Source organism: Schistosoma mansoni (assembly GCF_000237925.1).
Source record: "Schistosoma mansoni, WGS project CABG00000000 data, supercontig 0186, strain Puerto Rico, whole genome shotgun sequence".
Taxonomy (NCBI): domain Eukaryota; kingdom Metazoa; phylum Platyhelminthes; class Trematoda; order Strigeidida; family Schistosomatidae; genus Schistosoma; species Schistosoma mansoni.
In genome coordinates, this window is record NW_017386069.1 from 138114 (window position 1) to 159088 (window position 20975).

At 31.7% G+C, this 20975-nt stretch overlaps 1 protein-coding gene across 1 annotated transcript in view; it reads right to left on the minus strand.

Moving 5' to 3' along the window:
• Nucleotides 1-1845: 1845 nt before the first annotated feature.
• The window catches only part of Smp_176360 (protein kinase C, putative), a gene marked incomplete at its 3' end in the record, with an annotated part of 71252 nt that continues 52122 nt past the window's right edge, over nucleotides 1846-20975 (minus strand). The window contains exons 15-23 of the mRNA XM_018794353.1: nucleotides 17948-18037; nucleotides 17797-17893; nucleotides 13423-13513; nucleotides 10373-10463; nucleotides 7441-7524; nucleotides 5623-5899; nucleotides 4162-4224; nucleotides 3345-3419; nucleotides 1846-2153 (exon numbers count right to left, since the gene is read on the minus strand). Of these exons, the coding sequence (XP_018647067.1) occupies nucleotides 1846-2153; nucleotides 3345-3419; nucleotides 4162-4224; nucleotides 5623-5899; nucleotides 7441-7524; nucleotides 10373-10463; nucleotides 13423-13513; nucleotides 17797-17893; nucleotides 17948-18037 (1176 nt within the window). The remainder of the gene's footprint in view (nucleotides 2154-3344; nucleotides 3420-4161; nucleotides 4225-5622; nucleotides 5900-7440; nucleotides 7525-10372; nucleotides 10464-13422; nucleotides 13514-17796; nucleotides 17894-17947; nucleotides 18038-20975) is intronic.

The following is a 20975-nucleotide window of genomic DNA, read 5'->3' on the forward strand; positions in this document are numbered from 1 at the left end:
TGATAGAAAAACACCTTAAAATTCTGAATACCGTAAACTAATTGAAAATTGTAAAATGCATGGTTAATCTTAGTAATTATGAACCTCAATGCTAGCCAATACTGAAGTGAAGAAAAGTTGGTTACACACGAATACTAAAAAAATCGTAGGCAGGGACAACTTCATCCCATAAAAAATCAGTCGATAAAAATTTCATTTCGTATAACTAACTATATAGTCAACTCAAAAAAGCGATTCGTTTTAAATATTATTACCAGTATGGATCCAACAAATCACAATAGAACAGCGTTGGACTGTTTATCAACAACTTTAAATGCGTCGAATGAGACTTTTTTAAAAAACGAATCAACTCTTTTAAAAAATACTTCTGAGATACTGGTATTTCATGCAGTTGTTTCTCTACATAACTTTCAATTAGGCAAGAACGACACATGAATACATTGTATTCCGTAATCACTGTTATGATAACCCTATTCATGTACTGGAATATACAGTCATTTAATAAAATGGTATTCAATATTCAACTAATCACAGTCTATGCTTTCCTTTGAGAAAGCTTATTGAAAAGAAAACATCATACAACTAAACTTATGTGAGGCGAGAAAAAATGATGAAAACACCTGCTTAAGTCAAAAAATTCGTTGCCGATATTAAGTTAATGATTAAAACACAAGTAAAAATCATGAAGTACATAGAGAAGGTATAGTTAGTTACGTTTATGAACTGAAATAAAGCTAGAACATTTGGGACAGAACAATATGAATTGATTTTATTTTATGGTCTCTTTATCCACTTACAAGCGTATTTGTATGCGAATATAGCATTGAATTATGATATAATAAGAGACAATCCACATTGATGACGTGTATAAAGTTGGGAATCTTAGACTTATGTAAACTTTTCAAATCTTCGGTAGTTATTACGTAATCCATCTTTCCATTTTTTAATACTATGTAATTACTGCTTCACCTTTTGTAGGTCGTCAATGTTCATCTTCAAATAACCTTGCCTATGTTTATTCCCATATATACATAACTGATAAGCATCGTGTATTATCATAACTTAATGTTACACCCGAACACAAATACGCTTGTAAGTGCATGAAGAAAGACCATGAAATAAAATCAATTAAGATTGTTCTGCTTAGTTGTTGTTTAGACCTTAATCAACAAAAAAAGATGTAAGCTACTGATTGTTCAGTTAATTACTCAAAGTTCTTGTGATTATTATCAATGTTTGCTTATCCGAGCATTCTCATTGGTTTAGTTTTTGTTCAGATTTAAAGTTGAACAAAAAGATTAATCTAATAGGTTATTGAATGTAATCAGTTATTTACATGAAAGAATGACGAACAATATCAGATAACTGGAGTAAAATCGGAACCTGGTTGGTAGTGAGGTTCTATTTGTTCAGTGATCTAAAAGTTGGTTGTTTGAACCATACTGAAGCTCATGTTTTCTTTTAACTTGATTTATCAATTCACGTGTGAAAATGTAAATCTCCAGATAATAGATATTATAGAGAGTGAGAGTTTGTTCACACAGTATTTGTTAATTATGAATGAAAAAATAAGAAGTATGAGAACATTCAGATGGCACTTGTATTTACGATACCTATCAATGAATTATCAATGAGAAAGTTTATTAGCTCTATCTAATTTTCATACAATTATGCCAGCTCTAAACATTATTGCTATGTAATAAATAATATAAGGGTCTGTTACATAAGCCTATTTTAAAACGAGTTGAATCAATTTCAATTTCTTGTGTTTTGTGATATGAAGAAAAATTTTCATGCTACTTGAAAAGGGGGAAAAACCTTTTGTCATACTAAAACATCAATTTTTCAATTACTTGCTAGTCTTCGAGATGTAGAAGGTTGAAGTAATCTATCTTTTTCCGGTGAGGTTTTCAAAGATATCCATACAATATCAGCTATTCTGTTGCCTAATCGATTAGCGTTGATTTGTAACAAATAATTAGTTTTTCTGATATTTTCATTTTTACAAATAAATACATTTTGCCTAATGTTAGTATTATAGATTATCTTGTGGAAAGTAAAGCGCCAAGTTGGACAATGAAGACGAAATTTACATAATCGTCGCATACAATCATTGGCTGATAAAGATTGACCAGAAAATCGACAAAATTTTGCTAAAAGTTAAATAAACATTCAAAGCACAACATAAACAATCACAAAAAGTATAGTGAAAGACAAACTTTACTATCATTATTTGATTCGAAGCGAAGAGTAAAGTAGAAATGACAAAGAACGAAAGCTATGTTTTGGGACATTGTTTCGCTTAATTCAATGTATGTAAAGTGTTAAGATTTAGTTTTGTGTCTGCTTTACTCTATAGATCATAAGCTTTCGTTAGATGAATAAGCTATTCTCATACTCTCTTCTATTCTAAAACTACGGTAATTTAAACGTGACACTTGTATTCCGTTTGTTCTACTCAAATGACCCAGTCTGAATGTACTTTACTCATTTCTTGTGCATTGTCATCCTGTTAGTCACATATTTGCTTAAGTTTCTTTTTCGATTTAGCTGAATCATAAATAAATTGTACATAGAATTCCAGCTATATCACCTCTCCGCTTACCAACCAATCATGTCATTGGTTAGAAATAGGATAGTTTCTTTATCTTTATCCTCAAGGACGCCTAATCTTAAGTCGAGCTCATGTGTTACAGGTCTCAGAGTTTTACTAAGTGATAAAGTGCGTCAAGGTCGTGCAGTAGATCGAGACAACTCTCTTACTTCTGCTTTTTGAGGATGGACTAGTGGGCATACAGATCAAGGTCGTAATATTATTATTACTGTGTTCCAATAATGGTTGTATGTAAGGTATTTTTGAGATAATGATGAGTAAATTTCCCTATCGTTATTGTTGTTGTCATAATCATCATATAAAGAAATGAACACAAATTTCGACAAATAACTAGACTGAATCAATTGCCAATTCACCAGAGTAGTAGATTGGTAGAAATTCAATCCAACCTAATACGTAATTCCTATTATAAACTGATATCAGCTGATTGAAGAATACATTGAACACTAGGCACAAGCACTGGTATTATAATCTCCATAAGAACTAGGAGTTATGAATTTGAATTCGTTGAGTGGGGATGAGGGAGCTGCTCATACTTCTTATTTTTATAGAATTTCAAATTAAAGTAAAAATCCCTGTGGTCATTACTTTTTGTTTGATGTCGATTTGTGGTAAAATATAGTTTTAAACTATTTACATTTAACATTTTAGCAAAGACCTGAATGAACTAGTAAATGGATGTCAAAGTCATGTTATGTTAATTAGATTAGAGATGAATTTAAAAACTTACGTGGACTATTATTTTTGGGTAAAGTTATTGTTAAACTAGAATGTACTTCAATCCCAAGCCACTTTATAGGTACATCTATATCATAAAAAGAAAAAGGATAGATCTTGTTATGTCAAAAACAAGTGATTACAACATAATGGATAAATGTACTCAAAGTAAGACTTTTCCATTTATGCAAAATATTATCATTAAGATAATAAAGACAATGAAGAATAATGTTATATGGATCAGTTATAAAGAACTAGAGACTAGAAACATGGTATTAGTTACTGATTAGTGATTAATCCATTGTAAATATATCCCTCCTACAGAAGGTCGTTAACGGCCCAAATGAATGATGAATGCGTGTGTGTACAAATTTCTGTATTTGTAAATCAGTCAATAACTTATTCTATTTCTTGATTACAAAAAATAAGGACTTAGATAACACTGCTCATTATTCAAACTATTCTTAAAGGTCATTCATAATAATCACGATATGATATATTGATCAATATCAAAGGTATAAACAACAAATCACAATAAAGCTCTTCGTCGAACGTATATATATATATATATATATATATATATATATATATATATATATCAAGTAATCACTTTTACCTTATCTTATGAGCTAAGTATCGACAATGATCATTCTTATGATAACTAGGTGACTAATTTGAAGATAGATTTACACAAAAAAATTGATACACATTTTTCATTGACCTATTTTTCATAATGATAATTTTTCTAATAGAAGTGAGTTGAAAAAGAAAATGAAACGTAGAGATTGCTTAAAAATAATAATAATAATAATACAATCTTTAAACTTTACTTGGATCATATAAATTAGTTTGCGATTTTTGTTCATTCAATAATAATCCATAAGAGTTAAGTGCTGAAAATAAGAAAAAGAAAATAAAGAGAAACACATTGAGTACTTATGCTCAGTTGAATAAATTATGACGTAATATATATTTTTCTGATGAAATCAAATCTTTTATGCAACCTACATTTCGTATTAATTAAAATCAGAAGGCGTTTTGTGGATAATAATAATGATAATGATCATGTGCTCACTAGTGACAGGCTCCATGAGGTATTTCCTGGAGTTCTAGTAAGAAGCAGTAACCAGTGGAGTTCAACCAGGTCTGTTGTGAGATATCATCAGCACACTGAAGACATTGGTGAGTGGTTGCTCAACTTCGTGGATTGGTTGAAGTTAGAAATTAACACCGTTGGATGCCGGCTCAGTGGTCTAGTGGTTAAGCGCTCGCGCACGAGACTGATAGGTCCTGGGTTAGAATCTCGTGAGGCGGGATTGTGGATGAGCACTGCCGAGTAGTCCCACAATAGAAAGAAACCGCCGCCTAGTGCTTCCAGGTTTTCAGTGGCGGTCTAGCTTCAATTGACCCATGATCTCAACTCTATTAATTAAAAGTTAATTGATTTTAACTAAGTCTTAATTATGGATGAAACACTACATATTTTAAAAAAATGTATAGTGATGATCACTGTTTGATTGATAAGCGGTTGTAAAAATATATATGACACTAAGTTTATAGGTAAATATCCAAATATTAATAATGAAAATTTAAAGACAGTGCAGATGTTTAGTTGAAGGGGTTTTGTGGAGATCAGTTTAATTTGCAAACTTTACTCATCACAGGTGGGATACCAGTGAAAACCAAGAAATATTGAAAACCCCTTTGATCCTAGTATGGAACTTTCAGGCTCATAGGTGTACACTCTTACGGAGTTCAATGCTAGGACGAAACAGATATTTGGTGGTTCAATGGAATCACAATTGGGACTATTAAGTTGTGCAAACAAACTAATTATGGTATATGAATGTATCAAATCTAAGGGGAAGTCGATGATTGGATGACATCAACAACTAGATCCTGACTCGTTAAACACACTAAATAAACAAACAGGAAAATTAATAATAGATAAATCAACTCTCTACTCAATGCTCAATTTATTTGAAGTTATCAAATCCAACCGTGGTATTGATACCTATAAACAGGAAAATTAATGCATGATCAGATTAAATCGAAAGATCATTCTTTTTTTCAAAATGAAATAAAATGTTGTTGGAATGGGGGTTTATGGAGATTGTAGTAATTTAATAGTTGAATTCATTTGTCGATCTAGACTAGACCGCTATGAAAAACCTGGAAGCACTCGGAGACCGTTCTAGTATGGGACTCCTCAGCAGTGCACATCCATAAAATAAAATATTCAAAAATCACAGAAAAAACATATTTTATTCATAACAGTAAATATTCCTCACAAGTTTTTATTCTCTTTATTAAATTTTGTAATTCAATTTTAGAAGTTGATATACACAGATAATCGTCTAAATAACGTAGAATAGTTGAACATTTATTTAAATGAATATCTGTTGTTTTAAATATATCATTTTGTAGGAATTTATGGGGAGACCAAAGAATAGTTTGTGTTCTATGTAATTCACGATCCAATTGAGCTAAATAGATATTAGCCAAATCTGAACTAATGCACGATCCCTGAGGAATACCTTTGATAAACGAATATAATTTTCCATCAATCTGTTAATAGATTTTGTTTAAAAAATACCAAAAATTATGCGTTTATTCAAATATGTATATAATTGTTACAAGAGTATGAATTGCACTTTGTTCGCTTATCTAAAATTTTTATCTCTTACACTAACTTGAACAAATTTCGCAAAGCTCTAATGGATAACCATAATTTGTGGGGTTCACCATCTGGGCGGGTTGAAATAGTAAACTAATCCTTTATAGAATAAATGAGTTATAGTTTGCAATAAGATCTAAGAATGGTGTTTCATTCTATTTGGGATTAGTCAGCTGAATGTAACTCCAACCCAGTGTTGATGTTTACACTAGGATTTTTCGCTTTGAACACTTACGCTTTATTCACTGAATGGCAGAATTCAGATAGCCAATAAATTATTTAACAGGTATAATATTGATATTTATTAGTAACAATCTGAATGAACCCGTTAGCTTTAGAAAGAGAAGTACTGAGTTTGAGTCTCGATTCGAATATTGCCACGGATTTAGGCACAATCAGCTGACGAGTCCTAAGTAAGAGGAAACGAATATCGTGAATTTCACTGTGAGCCACAATCTACCTATCCTATAGTACTCGTAAAGAAAAACGTTTTATTCTTATGATCTATTCCTACTTTTATTGATGTAAATAATTGTCGACCTGGGATAGGATTGTCTTATCACATAGACACTTTTTATAATTTAGCGATGAACTTTTTACATTAGCATACATTATACATGAAATTGAAATTACAATAAACAGATATCATTTTGAAATTAGTTTTGATAAAGAACTAATGTCAGTTAGGCAAGCACAGAAATTCAGGGAGTTGTAATGATATCAAGAAAAGTGAGGAGTGAAGTAGTAATTCAGTTCTGATAAGTGATAACAAAAATATACACTGTTGAATTATGATTGTTATAATCTCGCCATAGCATCTGTTGTTCGTAAGTTCATCTCAACATATGGCGTAATCTTGTACTGTAGAGTTCAAAATAAGGATGTAACAACTGTCTAGGTGTTATAATCATGGAACATAGTGCTTGGAGGAATAGGAAGACACTGAGAGTTTGCACAAAGTAGGGAAGAAAACAAAACCTGATGACAGATGAAGATTTTATTCACTCTTTTAAAACACAACGACGTTTATCAAACAGATTCAATTGTATACAGATTCTATTGACATTTGATCATTAGTCATAGAATATCAACCTAAATGATAGGGACTAACTGGACTTCATACTGAAGTTATACAACCGTATGTTATAATGAGTGAATGTCACACTGAATTCATGCAAACGATGGTAAACTGAATATATCGTAATGACTTCAAACATAATTTCGTTTTTTACACTGTCCTAACAATAATAATTGCTGACATTCAATGATTTTACACTAACCAATATTATTTCGTGACGCTGTTTACCTTAAAAACACGAAACTAACCTTCAAAAATCTACTCAACTATGTTTAAAAGGAACAAATATACGCATCAAATAACGTTCGAAGAACTATTATTATTAATACTAACAATAAATCAGTTATAACATACAGAAACGATGGATTCTTTTAAAAACCATTCCAATTCACGAACAAGGAAATGTATATTTGGTGTTGGATACATATAATTGCTGACCTTGAAAAAGAAGGAAATGTATAAAGTATAGCGTCTTTTTACTATATTCGTAAATAACATAGTACTGTTCATTGAAGGTATCTGTCTTAACAGGAAATAAATCAGATACTATCGAATAACGAACCCGTGTTAGAAAAAAAGCTGAACGAAATCAAACAGAGTGTTGGTGCTACACGAATCGTTATTTACTAGTAAGTTGTGCTAGACCTTTGTGGATTTGGGCCAGCTATGTAGCAAGCGAGACGTTTATCTACCTATCAAAGGCTAAATATGCCTCATAGCAGTTCTTTCCATACCAATTTATATGTGCAACACATTGCTTATGAGAAAATACATAATCTGTTAGCTTTCCCATTATAGACATCGAAACATAGCTTGCATATGATCAAACTAGTAATCGATGTTGATGTTAGATGTAATGTATAAAGAAAACCGCTGAGTGTTACACCACTTCATAAAGTGTTTTTAGTCCACACAGTTAGTTTCTGATGGACTGAAACATATAGGGACGTGTAAACGTCTAGACTGAGATTTAAACACAATGCTATTCCGTGATTGTAGACTTCGGGTGACAAGGGCAAAACTGCGTTTAGTTCTCTAATTTTTTTATTTTAATGTCAGTTCATGGTTGTTATACAGCGCTTTTATTTCATTCTCTATTTTTAGTTTGCCAGTACCATCGATATCGTCATTATCATTAGAACTCAACTGCTTTTGCTTTTGATCCTGGTTAATTTTCCTGAAAGTGTTATATTTTGAACAGAAACATCTACATTCTCAAGACGGCCTGCTTGAACATCTGGGCTACCTGTTCCTGCTATCTAGATATTGCAACAAGTTATCTAATATTGTTTGTTATGACACATCATTATGGCTACTAATCACATAACCTATTCAGGTGCGTTTCTGAAAAGTGTACAAATTTTCGTTGTACAAGTTACAAAAGCCCAATGAGAGATATCGTGGTTGCTGGCAATATGCAGCGAAAAGAATGTACATTATTGAGACGTCGATTGACTGAACTGATAACTTCTAACTGGTGATCACTCAATATTTGTCGTCAGGACTGATCAAGAAATAAGAAACGGGGAGTAAAGCTAATAATAATAAATAAATATTGTTTACTAACTGACCAAACAGACAATAGACTAGAAGAAAGCAAAAAATATCATTAAGCATCGTTATGGTGTGTCAATGTAGTGAATATTTTAAATAATCTGACCGTAAACTCTACATAGAAACGAAGCAAATTCAAACAACATAAATTTTGAAAATATAAAATATCAAAAAGTGTGAAATGTATGGCAGGAAAAAGAGTAACAGGTTTGGATACCATACATAAAAAGAATTCTGAAGAATACTAAAGCAAGTTTAAGGTGAGAATAAGGTTTATGAATAGGATTAAGTTCTCTTAGAATCATTCTTAATGTCTATCCAACGATCGACTCCTTTGTATGATTACTTACAGAAAACAATGCTTATCTTGTAACTATACTCATCAATAAAGTGTCATATATCCTAAATTATTAGTATTAGATAAACTAAAACATTGCTACATACTAAACTGTAATATAAAATTACTGCTTGCCATTTTGCACTGAGTGTACTCGTGAATACAAATAGACATACATACAAAAGGAGAGATAATTAAATGTAAGCAACAATTTTAAAAGATATGACTAAAAATCATCAAGACACAAATAGCAGACAAACATAATTATCTACTGCCAAAAAAGCCCAGTTAAAAGAGTTCATCTAAAAATATACCCCGAGAGATTTTAGAAAACGGTAAAAATGCATTCTTGAGCTTTCATAAAAAGAAAGCCCCCAAATGCCCTGGTACGGCCGAGAGTAGGGAGGGTCCGCTCTCCCTCTCGAAATGCTCTCACATGGTCACGTGTACATAGCCTCTGCCAAGGAAGTTCCATTCACTGCCTTTTCGTGGCACCGGTGTTGTTCACGAAAGTGAGAAAACGAAAAGCGAATGTCCGGCGCTTTAACTGGGTTGGTGGATACGGAAAGTCCACCTAGGGGAGTTGGAAAACCCTGATTCCAAACCAATGGTGCACATGGGCTCCAGTATCCTGAGGGAACAAATGGCGGATGAATCAATTGTTGGTCACCGGCTACCATGGGGCTGCATCTCCTCACGATGCTCCACTGCCTTGTGGGTTAGACCTTTAGGTCAAAGGCTCGGGGTGTGACCCCCTAAGAAAACCACCTGCTTCGGTTTGGGCACCCGGGCAGTATCACAGCCCTCACACAAATAAATGAAATGATGGCTTCTACTGACAACCCTATTTACGCGCTTACTATATGCCAGACAATTTACATTATTATTATTATTATTATTTACCATGTCGCCCATTCACTCCTTTTTATTCCCAATTTATGTATCCTTACTTTTCAACTTATGCAGCAGCTCGCCCGTGGTGGAAACTCTGTCCCATCTAAACGATTTCTAGTCACTGTCTGGTCGAAAGTGAATGCTTTCACCGATTACGAATACTGAATCAGTCTTTCTGAAACCACGTACGCCGTTCCAGCTCTCTTTTTTCTCATCCTATTTTTTTTTCTTTAATATATATACGCATCTCCCCCCTTTCTCTTCTTATTCTAATTGTTTTGTGTGGCGCATATGTATTTGCTGCCCCTTTGTACCAATATGTATGTGTTCACATAAATAAATAAAAATAATGAGCTTTCATGTAAGCCTTAACCTTGAACCTGTCTTGATAATGTTAACAATCCTTTCCCATTATTATTCTCAATAAAATCGCACATTATTTTAAGCGATTGTTACCCAACTATCAATATTATTTTAAACATTCTATTAATTTTCACTTACTTCATTTAAAGTATCAGAGAAAACGTCTAATAGTTTGGAATGGTTAATTTGATTAAAAAAATCCAAAATATCTAATTTTGCAATCCAAAATCTAAAAACACAAAAGGAATTATTATTGGATTATATTAAACATCCTAAGAATTCTATTTATATACAAAGTACATTTAGAGTCCAATGTTATTTCTTTTTTATCTTTTTTTATGAAACTTAAAAAATTTAAGATCAAATTAGATAGTCATAAAATCAAAACTGCATATTTCTACATTTGAGCATTTGTGTCTGAAGTACAAAAAAGACGATTCTGTTGCTTTTTTTGTTGTTGAAAAAACTAACTTTAGACTTTCGATTCAGTAAATTCGTTTTTATTTTAGAATTGCATTACTTCTGCTTAATATATTACAATAATATTGATATTAATACTATTCTCAATACTATGGAATTTGTCTTGGTATCTCCATCTCACTGTGCTGAGATAGTATGTCAACTTTAAGTGATGAATGCACGTGCGAGACCTAACGTTGTTAATGACTAACTCTGACTGATCGAAATAAAGGTATAAGATTTATGTATTTATGGTATGAGAATATGGTGAAAAAGTCAATTTTTCAGATATCTATAAGCGGTTGTACTACATCAAACGACCAATTTTTTTTATAATCTCAATATTCATAGGACTATCCAAATACTTATAAATAACTATTGAAATTATTTTCAATAAGTTGTAATTTAGTGTTTATAATAAATGATCTGTAGTAATCGATATCTGGTCTCACTTAAACAGCCATTGAAAACCAGGAAACAAAGGAAACATTGGATATCTAAATAGTGTGCAACCATGTCAGTCGGTCACAAAGTTGAACCTGGTACATATGTACACCGGTTCAAGTTACTAGTCTTGAGTTAAGGGTAAAATACATAACAATCACGTCTGACAACCAACAATGGGAAATATCGAATTAACAATCTAATTTAGGCGGAAATAATAGAGATTATGAAAATAATTGATAGTTATTTAATTCTCAAAGTTGAAATCATGCCACGCATCGCAGAATATTCATATTCATACAATTGTCTGTTGTTGATATGCTACCGCCTATATTTCAGGGCTACTATTCAAGGGTTGCCTAAAAGTACAAGCATAACTATAAAGATTAAACGATTTACCATTTCCATGTTTTATGTATATGGGTTAAGAAATCGAAAGAACTTAAAAACCACAGTATAACGGTTTTTTTCAATTTTGACTGAGTTGAATGCATCTGTATTTCGATTGGTTCAGAACGGCTGAGGGTGTAAAGAGTCTGAGCACCTCTCGAGCTGCCATCTTACAGTCTCGTATTTAAAGCCAATATCAGGGAAGTCCTACTCATTGACTTCTGGTAGGAAGGAAGTTGTTAACTAAAGTGAAAGGAAAACAGCAAGTCAGACATTTAAACCGGGTTGGTGGCTGCAGAAGATGCACCTAAGAGAGTCGGGAAACTTTGATTTCAAACCAATGATGCACATTAGTTCTGTGACCCTGAGAAGTTGAATGGCTTACGAATTATATTCGGTGACCGGTTACCATGAGATTAGATGTCCCGACGCGGTATCACTGTCTTTTGAAGTAGACGTAGTAAGCAAGATGAAACAAACATCGAAACCTATGTTTTTCGTGTTTATTATACCCAAACAGTAGTTTTGGTAATTTAGTAAACAAATTATTTCCATTTATCTAGACAAACCTTAATCATAATCTAAAACTGGCTTAAAATTAGTCATTTTTTGGATGATATTCAGCATATATGTACTGAATTTCGAAATACACTTCTTCGTACATAAAAAACTGGTGGTAGTTATCAGTTGTTTACCCGGAGGTTAACGACACAAGAGGAATCGAAACTACGACTTTCTGGTTAGAAGTCAAGTGCTTTACATAATAAACTACCATTGTATAATGTCCAAGGGTAAACTATTTGAAAAATTTGTTATGTTTCTAGACATTTTGAAGAAAGTTCAATTGCTGAAGGTATTCCAATGTCTGTCCTATCAAGGAATAATGGAATATATATTCAAAATACATTGATCGAAACAATCCAACAAATATATATATATATATATATGATTGATTTAGTTTAAAGGCACATGATCAGGCTATTTTCATTCGATACAATCATAAATCCCAAATGTAATTATTATTCTTTTTATTTTCTAAAGCATTCTTCGTCATGGATGTAGGTCAGTTAAGATTTACACATGAGATAGGATTCAAGAAATAACTTATTTTAGATTTTTTTTTTAAAAAAACAACAAATAAACAAATCATCCAATTAAACAGTAACCAAATAAGAAAAGTGAACTTTTTTCCCTGATGAAAAAAACTAATAAGTGATAACATCAAAAAACAAAATTGGACAAAAAGGTTTTATAAATAATAATTCATAACTATGTATTGTAAAATGGTCTAAGTTGAGTAAATACAATAGTTATGAGGTTCTTTAAACATACATATGCATTCCTATCAAATCCCTGGCTGACTATAAGTAACTGTAACAGACAAGAGTTTTTTCAGATAAAATATGTATTCAATCTAATTGTGCGAAATAAAATACCATTTCATATCAAGGTGTCAACAAAAATTTACTCTGTAAAATGTAATCAAAGCATAAAAATCTTTCTTAAAGTTATACAATAATCATATATAACACAATTTGCATTGGGCACTGATCTTAGCCAGATAATCGCAGAAAACCAGCAATCAATGTCAAGCTGTTTCGTCCTAGCAGTGGGCATCTTCGACTCAATTTCAGACTTAATCTAGCATATTCAAGTCATGTAGCGAGCGCTTAAACTTTAAACTATTTCTCTGCCATTCAATCGTTTACATGTCTAACATTAATCGATTTGAGAAATTGTCCAATTGTTGACCAATGATATCAGTGGATAATTCCTCATACTAGTGATGTAAACTATGAAATTCCGAATTCTCCACAAATCCCCTACGGTAATATGAATATATATTATTTGAAGCCAAACGTAACATAAGGGTTAGTTACCAGTATTTAACTTACCGACGAAATCCTATTGAATAAACAAGTGAACGAAATGATAGTAATGTGTTAAATGCAGATTTTGTCGATAATAAAGATGGTGCATAAATACCTGGTAACTGAGAATAAATCAAAATTTTGGAAAAAGTGTCAAGCTTGGTTAACTGTTGATTAATTTGTCAAGTGAAATAAAAATTGTGGATAGTCAAAGCAATTAAAATTAATCTGAGAATTGCTTGATTTTGAAGAAGAGACAAGTAACATCATTCAGAAACACCAGTACAAATAGTAATGGATTTTAATTGCTGATAGCGCAGTTGTAAATATTTTGAATAGTCATATTTAATAGACCATTTAGTAAAAAAAACATAGTTGATGATAAACATAGGAAAGAAACCGAGAGTACGAATGGGTTATACTCAATCATCTTTAAATAAAGCCCATCAAAATTGTTCGAACTTTAGCTGGCAACATGAAACAATCTTTCAGGATGTGGAAAAGGCACCAATCGATAGAAAAACACGACATAAGTCACCAATTAAGGTCAATCAATGTAAATATCTCAGTTCAACATGAGGTCAGTGATGATATCTTAGACTGTGAAGCTGGATGATTAGGAGCATTGATGTGCTGGAGGTTTTGAGAACGTCTTACTGACGAGTGAAAAGTGGTATGAAAGTCCAAGTCCTCCTGCCGACTAATTCAAACCACCTAACATCAAAGGTGAGTATTACCAAATATTTACAATATTTGTCATAAACAGAACTATTAGAACGATCAAGGGTTTCATTGTACGGTCTGAAGACATTTCAGGGATAAATAATCAGGAATAAGTCTGTAAACTTGTAACACCCATCGTTGACTATGTACTAAAACACAAGATCGTTAACTACTAATGTAATAAAAGATTGATAAAGAAGGCCAGTACAGAACAAAATTCCTTTTTCTGAAAATGGTTTCATGAGTGTTCTGTAAAATTCGTTAGCAGTATTCACCATAAAGTTAACGAAAGATTCCATCAACGAATGATTACTATTTGCAAATAAATTTTACCAAGTTCTGACAAAGAATGTATATTTGCACAGCTAGTCATTTGAGAAATAAGATAATGACTTATGAACAATGTTGGATTACCATTGTACAATAACGCAAATTAGCGGTAAGTCAATGAATAATCTAGACCATTTTAAAGATATTACGCATACTGGAAGATTTGTAAATACTATATTTAATCCAATATGAAGGGAGTTCACATTTCTAAGGAATTTTAAACTAGAACATAACAATGAATATTAATTAATGAAACCTTTATTCATTTCCCTCGTTGAATATTTTAACAATAATATTTTCTTTATTATAAATTAAAGTAGTGTATGATTCATGTCCTTGTCAACCAACACCAAGATCAGAATTTTCAATACAAATGTCAAGACAGTTCTATTGTATGGGGCGGAAACTTAGAGAACTACGAAAGCCATCATCCAGACGATACAGGCGTTTATTAACAGTTGTCTACGCAAAATACTTCGGATCTGTTGGCCAGACACTATCAGCAACAACCTATTGTAGGAGAGAACAAACCAGATTTCAGTTGATGAAGAAATCAGGGAGAGAAGCTCTGGAAGTGGATAGGACACACTTTGAGGAAAGCACCCAATTGTGTCACAAGACAAGCTCTCACATGGAATCTTTAAGGCCAAAGGAGAAGAGGAAGACCAAAGAACACATTACTCCGAGAAATGGAGACAAACATGAGAAGAATGCAAAAAAATTGGATAGAACTGGAAAGGAAGGCCCAGGACAGAGTGGATTGGAGAATGCTGGTCGGCGACATATGCTCCCTTGGGAGTAACAGGCGTAAGTAAATTAATTAATTCAATGAAACTATATTATATTTTAATAAATAATGAAAAAGAGAAGAACAGAAAAACAAAAACCAAATCAAAAAATGGTATCACTTATAACTTACTTCAATTTTTAATTTTTTTAAAAATTCAAATAAACCATTATTTAATTTTAAACGTTGATTAAGACTTAAACAAGATTCAATTGAATATTGAATATTTGAATTAAATTCAATTGGATTAATTAAATTCTTTATAGATGATAATAATTGATAATTAGCATTAATAACTAAACGAAAATCTTTTCTTAAAGGTTTCATAGATAAACGTCCAATACTATGTGTTAATATATAAGTTTTATTAATATATTCATTTGAATAAATTAATGATATTGAATTATGATTAATTTTATTTTGTATTATATTATTTTGAATTAAATCTAAATTAAAATGGAGAGAAAAGAAAAAAAATAAAGAAATTAAATAAATGATTTAGTTATATGTAAAAAGAAGAGTGAATACTCGAAAGGTATATATTTTAATGTATATATCGATTGATTGAATTGATAGTTATTCAAGAAGATTCTAATGATAGATCTAAACTGCGACCTTTAAATTTATGTCCAGTTATATAAGGATTTATTAGAATGGGGGTTTGTGGAGATTTTAGTAATTTTAATAGTTGAATTCATGAGTTGATTGAAGCTAGACCACCATGGAAAACCTGGAAGCACTGGACGGACGTTTCGTCCTATAATGGGACTCCTCAGCAGTGCTCATCCACGATCCCGTCTCACGAGATTCAAACCCAGGACCTATTAGTCTCGCGACAGAGCACTTAGCCGATAGACCACCGAGCCGGCATCCAACGGTGTTAACGTCTAACTTCAATCAATCCATGAAGTTGAGCAACCATTCACCAATGTCTTCAGTGAAATGATATCCCCCAACAGACCTGGTTGAAATCCACTGGTTACTGCTTCTCACTAGAACTTCAGGAAATACCTCATGGAGCCAGTCACTAGTGAGCATATGATCATTATCAGAAAGGGCTTTTGTGGAGATTTTAGTAATTTTTTTATATAGTTGAGATCATGAGTGAATTGAAGCTAGACCACCATGGGAAACAATAAATTAGATAATTTATTATCATTCAAGAATAGATAACATGAAAATTATTGTTCCTAAAATAGAGACACCAATAAATTAAACCAAACAATCACCGAAAAGTAAAAAGACATTTTATCTATTAAATATTACTGGATTATTTAGAAAATTTATGTATGTTGGTTGAAGTTAGACATTAACACCATCGGATGCCGGCTGAGTGGTCTAGTGGTTAAGCGCTCACGCGCGAAACTGATAGGTCCTGCGTTCGAATCTCTCGAGACAGGATCGTGGATGCGCACCGCTGAGGAGTCTCATACTAGGATGAAACAACCGTCCAGTGCTTCCAGGTTTTCAATGATGGTTTAGCTTACATTGACTCATGAATTCAACTATTAAAATATTAAAATTTACTTGAGAATTTCCTTTATTTGATACAACACAAATAGTCAGTAATAAACAAAAAAACAATATGAAAGAATAACATAAAATGAAATATTTGAACAAAGGAAGAATATTAGTTTATTGATTTCATGGATTCTTCTCAGCTGTTTACAACCTAAAATGATAGTCATATTTATCAAACATATATGAATTCTTACATCTGATCTTTAATTAACTAGTCTGTATTACATAACTTTTGTTTGATTCTGAGAGAAAAATTTTTTTTCTGTTCCCATGAACTTCTAGAATATTTCTATATTTAACCAATAAATAAACAAATGTTTCAAAAATAATAATTCTTCAGTATTATTATTTTATTTCCATATATATAAACTTAATTCATTCTAGAAGAATCCGATACAAAGTATGTACACATTTGTTTCGTTTTAATGAAGAGTAATACAATTTTAATTGGTAAACATCTAACCAGAAGCCATGAAATCAATTCATTCATGTTATTCTATTATGATATTTGTTTTTCTCTTTAGTTAATTTTATAAATAAGAAAAAACTGTGTGAAGTTATCATTATACTTTACTCAGATAGTTGAGTGAATTGCAAAGATTGTATTCATGAGGAGAAAGCTTTCATTAGGGGCATATGCATATTAGTAAAATGTTATAACTAATGATGTTTAACAACACAGGAAGTGATACTGTTATCATTGTTATAATCAAACAACAGTCAAGATACACTATGAATTGATTGAAATATTGATTCGTAAATTAAAACTTAGTCATCTATTACTGTCAACAAAATCACCACAAGAGACTTAAATGTATTGAGTTTATTACATAGCGGTAATATGTATGTACAATGTTAAGATGTCTCAATTTAAAACGAAATTACTAACTAGTATTCTTTACTATTCAATAGTTTTTAAGCTGATTTATCGATTCATGGTGACAACTGCTTGAAAGAAATTTAACGTTTATCATGAAATATTAGTTACTAATTGATTTATAAGTAAATCAATATAAACTAGAAGAAATATTACTTACCATTGATAAAATTAGTACTCAACTTCTTCCAACTTTCATATGTAAAATAAGCTACTGTCGGTACAACAGTATTAAATTCACACCATCGAAAATATTTCTTAACAATAATAGTGATTATGATTAAGCAAAGAAAAAAAATTTTATGTCTTACTTTCAAATAGAAGACAACTAAACCATTTAATAAAGTGTATACAAGTGAATAAAAATAAGGTCGCCATATTGAAGATCTATCATCCGGTACCTAATAATGATAGGAAAAGTAAACGTGTTGTGTAATAATGATATATATATAATGAAAAAGCTAAAATGATTTATTTGACTCAACCAAAATGAAGTTTATATCTTAAATCATAATCGATGCGGTTGATTACTTCTTTACGCCTACCAGCGTTCTTCATCCAACTCAGTCCTGAAAAATCCTTTCCAGTCGCTCTTCATCCTTTTGACATCTGCTCCCAATTTCCAAAGCAGTGTGTTCTTTGGTCTCTCTCTTTCCCGTTTCTCCCCAGGATTCCAAGTTAACGCTTGCCTTGTGACGCTCCAGCCCTCACCTGGAATGCGTCTGTCAGCTATCTTCCATACAACGCTATGCAGTGTATTTCATTGTATGAATTCCGGATGATGTTGACGATCTTCCCAGGTACACTATAGTGTCGGAGGCTTCATAAGGTTTTTCTACCCAAACTGTCGAATGCCTTCTCTTAAAGTGAAGGAAGTCCATGTATAGTGACGAATTCCATCCAACTGACTGCTCAACAATGATCTGTAGTGTCGCGATTTGGTCAGTGTATGACCGATACCTACGGAATCTAGTCTGTTGATCTCGAAACTGGGTGTCAGATTTAGCAACACTCTGTTGGGAACTATTCCTGGTACTGACGGTAATGTTATGCCTCCGTAGTTCTTTCACTTGTTCAGACCACCTTTTTTGGTATCTTGATGTATCCTTCTTTCCAGTCTGTTAGCACTTGTTATTTCTTCCGAATCTCCCTGAACAGGACGTGGAATATGTCTGACTTCAGTACTTCGGCTGGTACATTTTCAGGTCCTGATGCTTTCTCACTCTTGATTTCTTCGATATACGGTTGATTAACGAAACGTTATTAATATATTGGTTTTATTTATTATTTAATAACAAATACTTATGCTCAATGAAAGTGGAAATTAGATAAAATACCCTATTTCTACCATCTCAAAATAGCTGAACAATGGTGTGTATTAATATTCTAACTAAAAAAATATTGAATACAAATTCGTTTATTGAATTACTAATTAAACCAATATTACTTTATCAAATGAAGAGGTGTACTTGAGGGTTTTAATTGATGTAAAAGTGTATTAATTGAAAATTAAATATTAATTCAAAAAATTAAACTGAATTTATACCTTTCGAAGGTAATTGAATAGAAGTTGAAAAAGTACATAATGATCATGGAAATCAATTATAGTTTTTAGTAAAAATACATATGATGAGTGAAAAACAAAAAAAACTTATGGGATTAATTGTAGATAAAAGTCTATGTGTTATAGGAAATAAACAGAAATTAGAAATAATGTTGTATAATATAAAATTGGCGAACTAACCGAAATGATCAATATACTGAACATGCTAGTTTAAAATGGTAAAAAATACAATAGAATACTTACCTACAGAAATGATTACTAGCCAGTGAAAATTTTAAACTCAATGTAAGAAAGTTTACATCAACAAGTATCATAGAAGAATTCTTTCAACAAACCTATTTGCTGATTAGATTTACGATTTTTTCTTTTATCCTTAAGCTTAAAATAGCCATGAATAACAAACTATCAAGAAAAGTAGATGAAAGCAATGTTGATTGATTTGGAACGTGGATGGTACTAAAAAATTAGGACAAGCGTCTCGTCTAGTTTAAGACTTATCAGCTAAATATACTTTCATGCCAGTGTTGCTGTGTAGACTAAGACTCGAAACCAGTACCATTTACTTCAAATACCAACACTTTATTCACTAAGCTACTAAGTCCATATAACTGATAGTTTATTGATCAGGTATTACTTTTACTGGTAAAGATTTGCATAGCCTCATCATCGAAGCTAAAATGTGTAAGAAAAGGTAATATCGAAGCATCTGTATAGGATGCACATATATTCTAACAAAATTTAGTCATGAATGTTAACCATAGGGTAATAAAAATCTTTACGAATTAATATATCAATAGGATACAAGTTTGAAAAATAGTGATTTCAAAGTGCAAAATTAAAACTGAACAACGTACTTTAAATGAATGATAAATAGAGGATAGTCGAATACCACAACCATATTGCATGCTAATAAAATGCTTCAAATGTATTGGCAAAAAAATCAATGTTAAAGAAATAGTGAATATACTTTAGGAAAATCACGTGATATATGATTTAAGACATTGTATATTCCTCTGAAAGTAGGCTTAATTAGACAGAAGAAAACAAATGAAGTTGAGTGATACTCACTTAGTATTTTCTGAGTTATACTTGATTATACAACTATTGGTTACTATTAAACATCATGCAAAACAGCGAATCCATATAATAATTTGTGACACATTACCAAGGGTTGGCGAATAATATTTACTGAATGAATGTCATATAATTCAAAAGTAACACATTCAATAAGAAATAAACCTTTCTTGAGGTTGAACGTCATAGAACATCAATCATTGAAATTCAAAAAAATGTTATGACGATAAAACTAACTTGATGGAGGTTTTTTTTATTAATGATTTCCCATAGACGAACTAATATCCAATGGTGATGAATCTCAAACAAAAAAATTAGTTTCAATCAAGATCTTATAACTCATAGATTATCAAATGACAAAATAATTTTTCGACAGTACAAGTGAAAGTCATAAAACAAACAATCAAGTAATAAATAAATCATATATTTGTAATATCTCAATGAGTAGAAAAATGAGATTTTCTGCTTCCTGGAATGTATGAGTAATTGGATTTATTTGCTGACGCCGTAGAGGTGCTGACGACCTTTAAATGCACTGAGGAACAATCGCTTTGAAACGACAAAAACTGGGGGTAGCGCGAAGTAGATCGAAACTTTCCTTTACACGTTTCGGGATTGATTGCCGTGGAAATAATAGTTCGTCCATAGGGACATTGTTGCTGAGGAAAAATATTTCGAAAGGTAAATATTTTTGGAAAAAA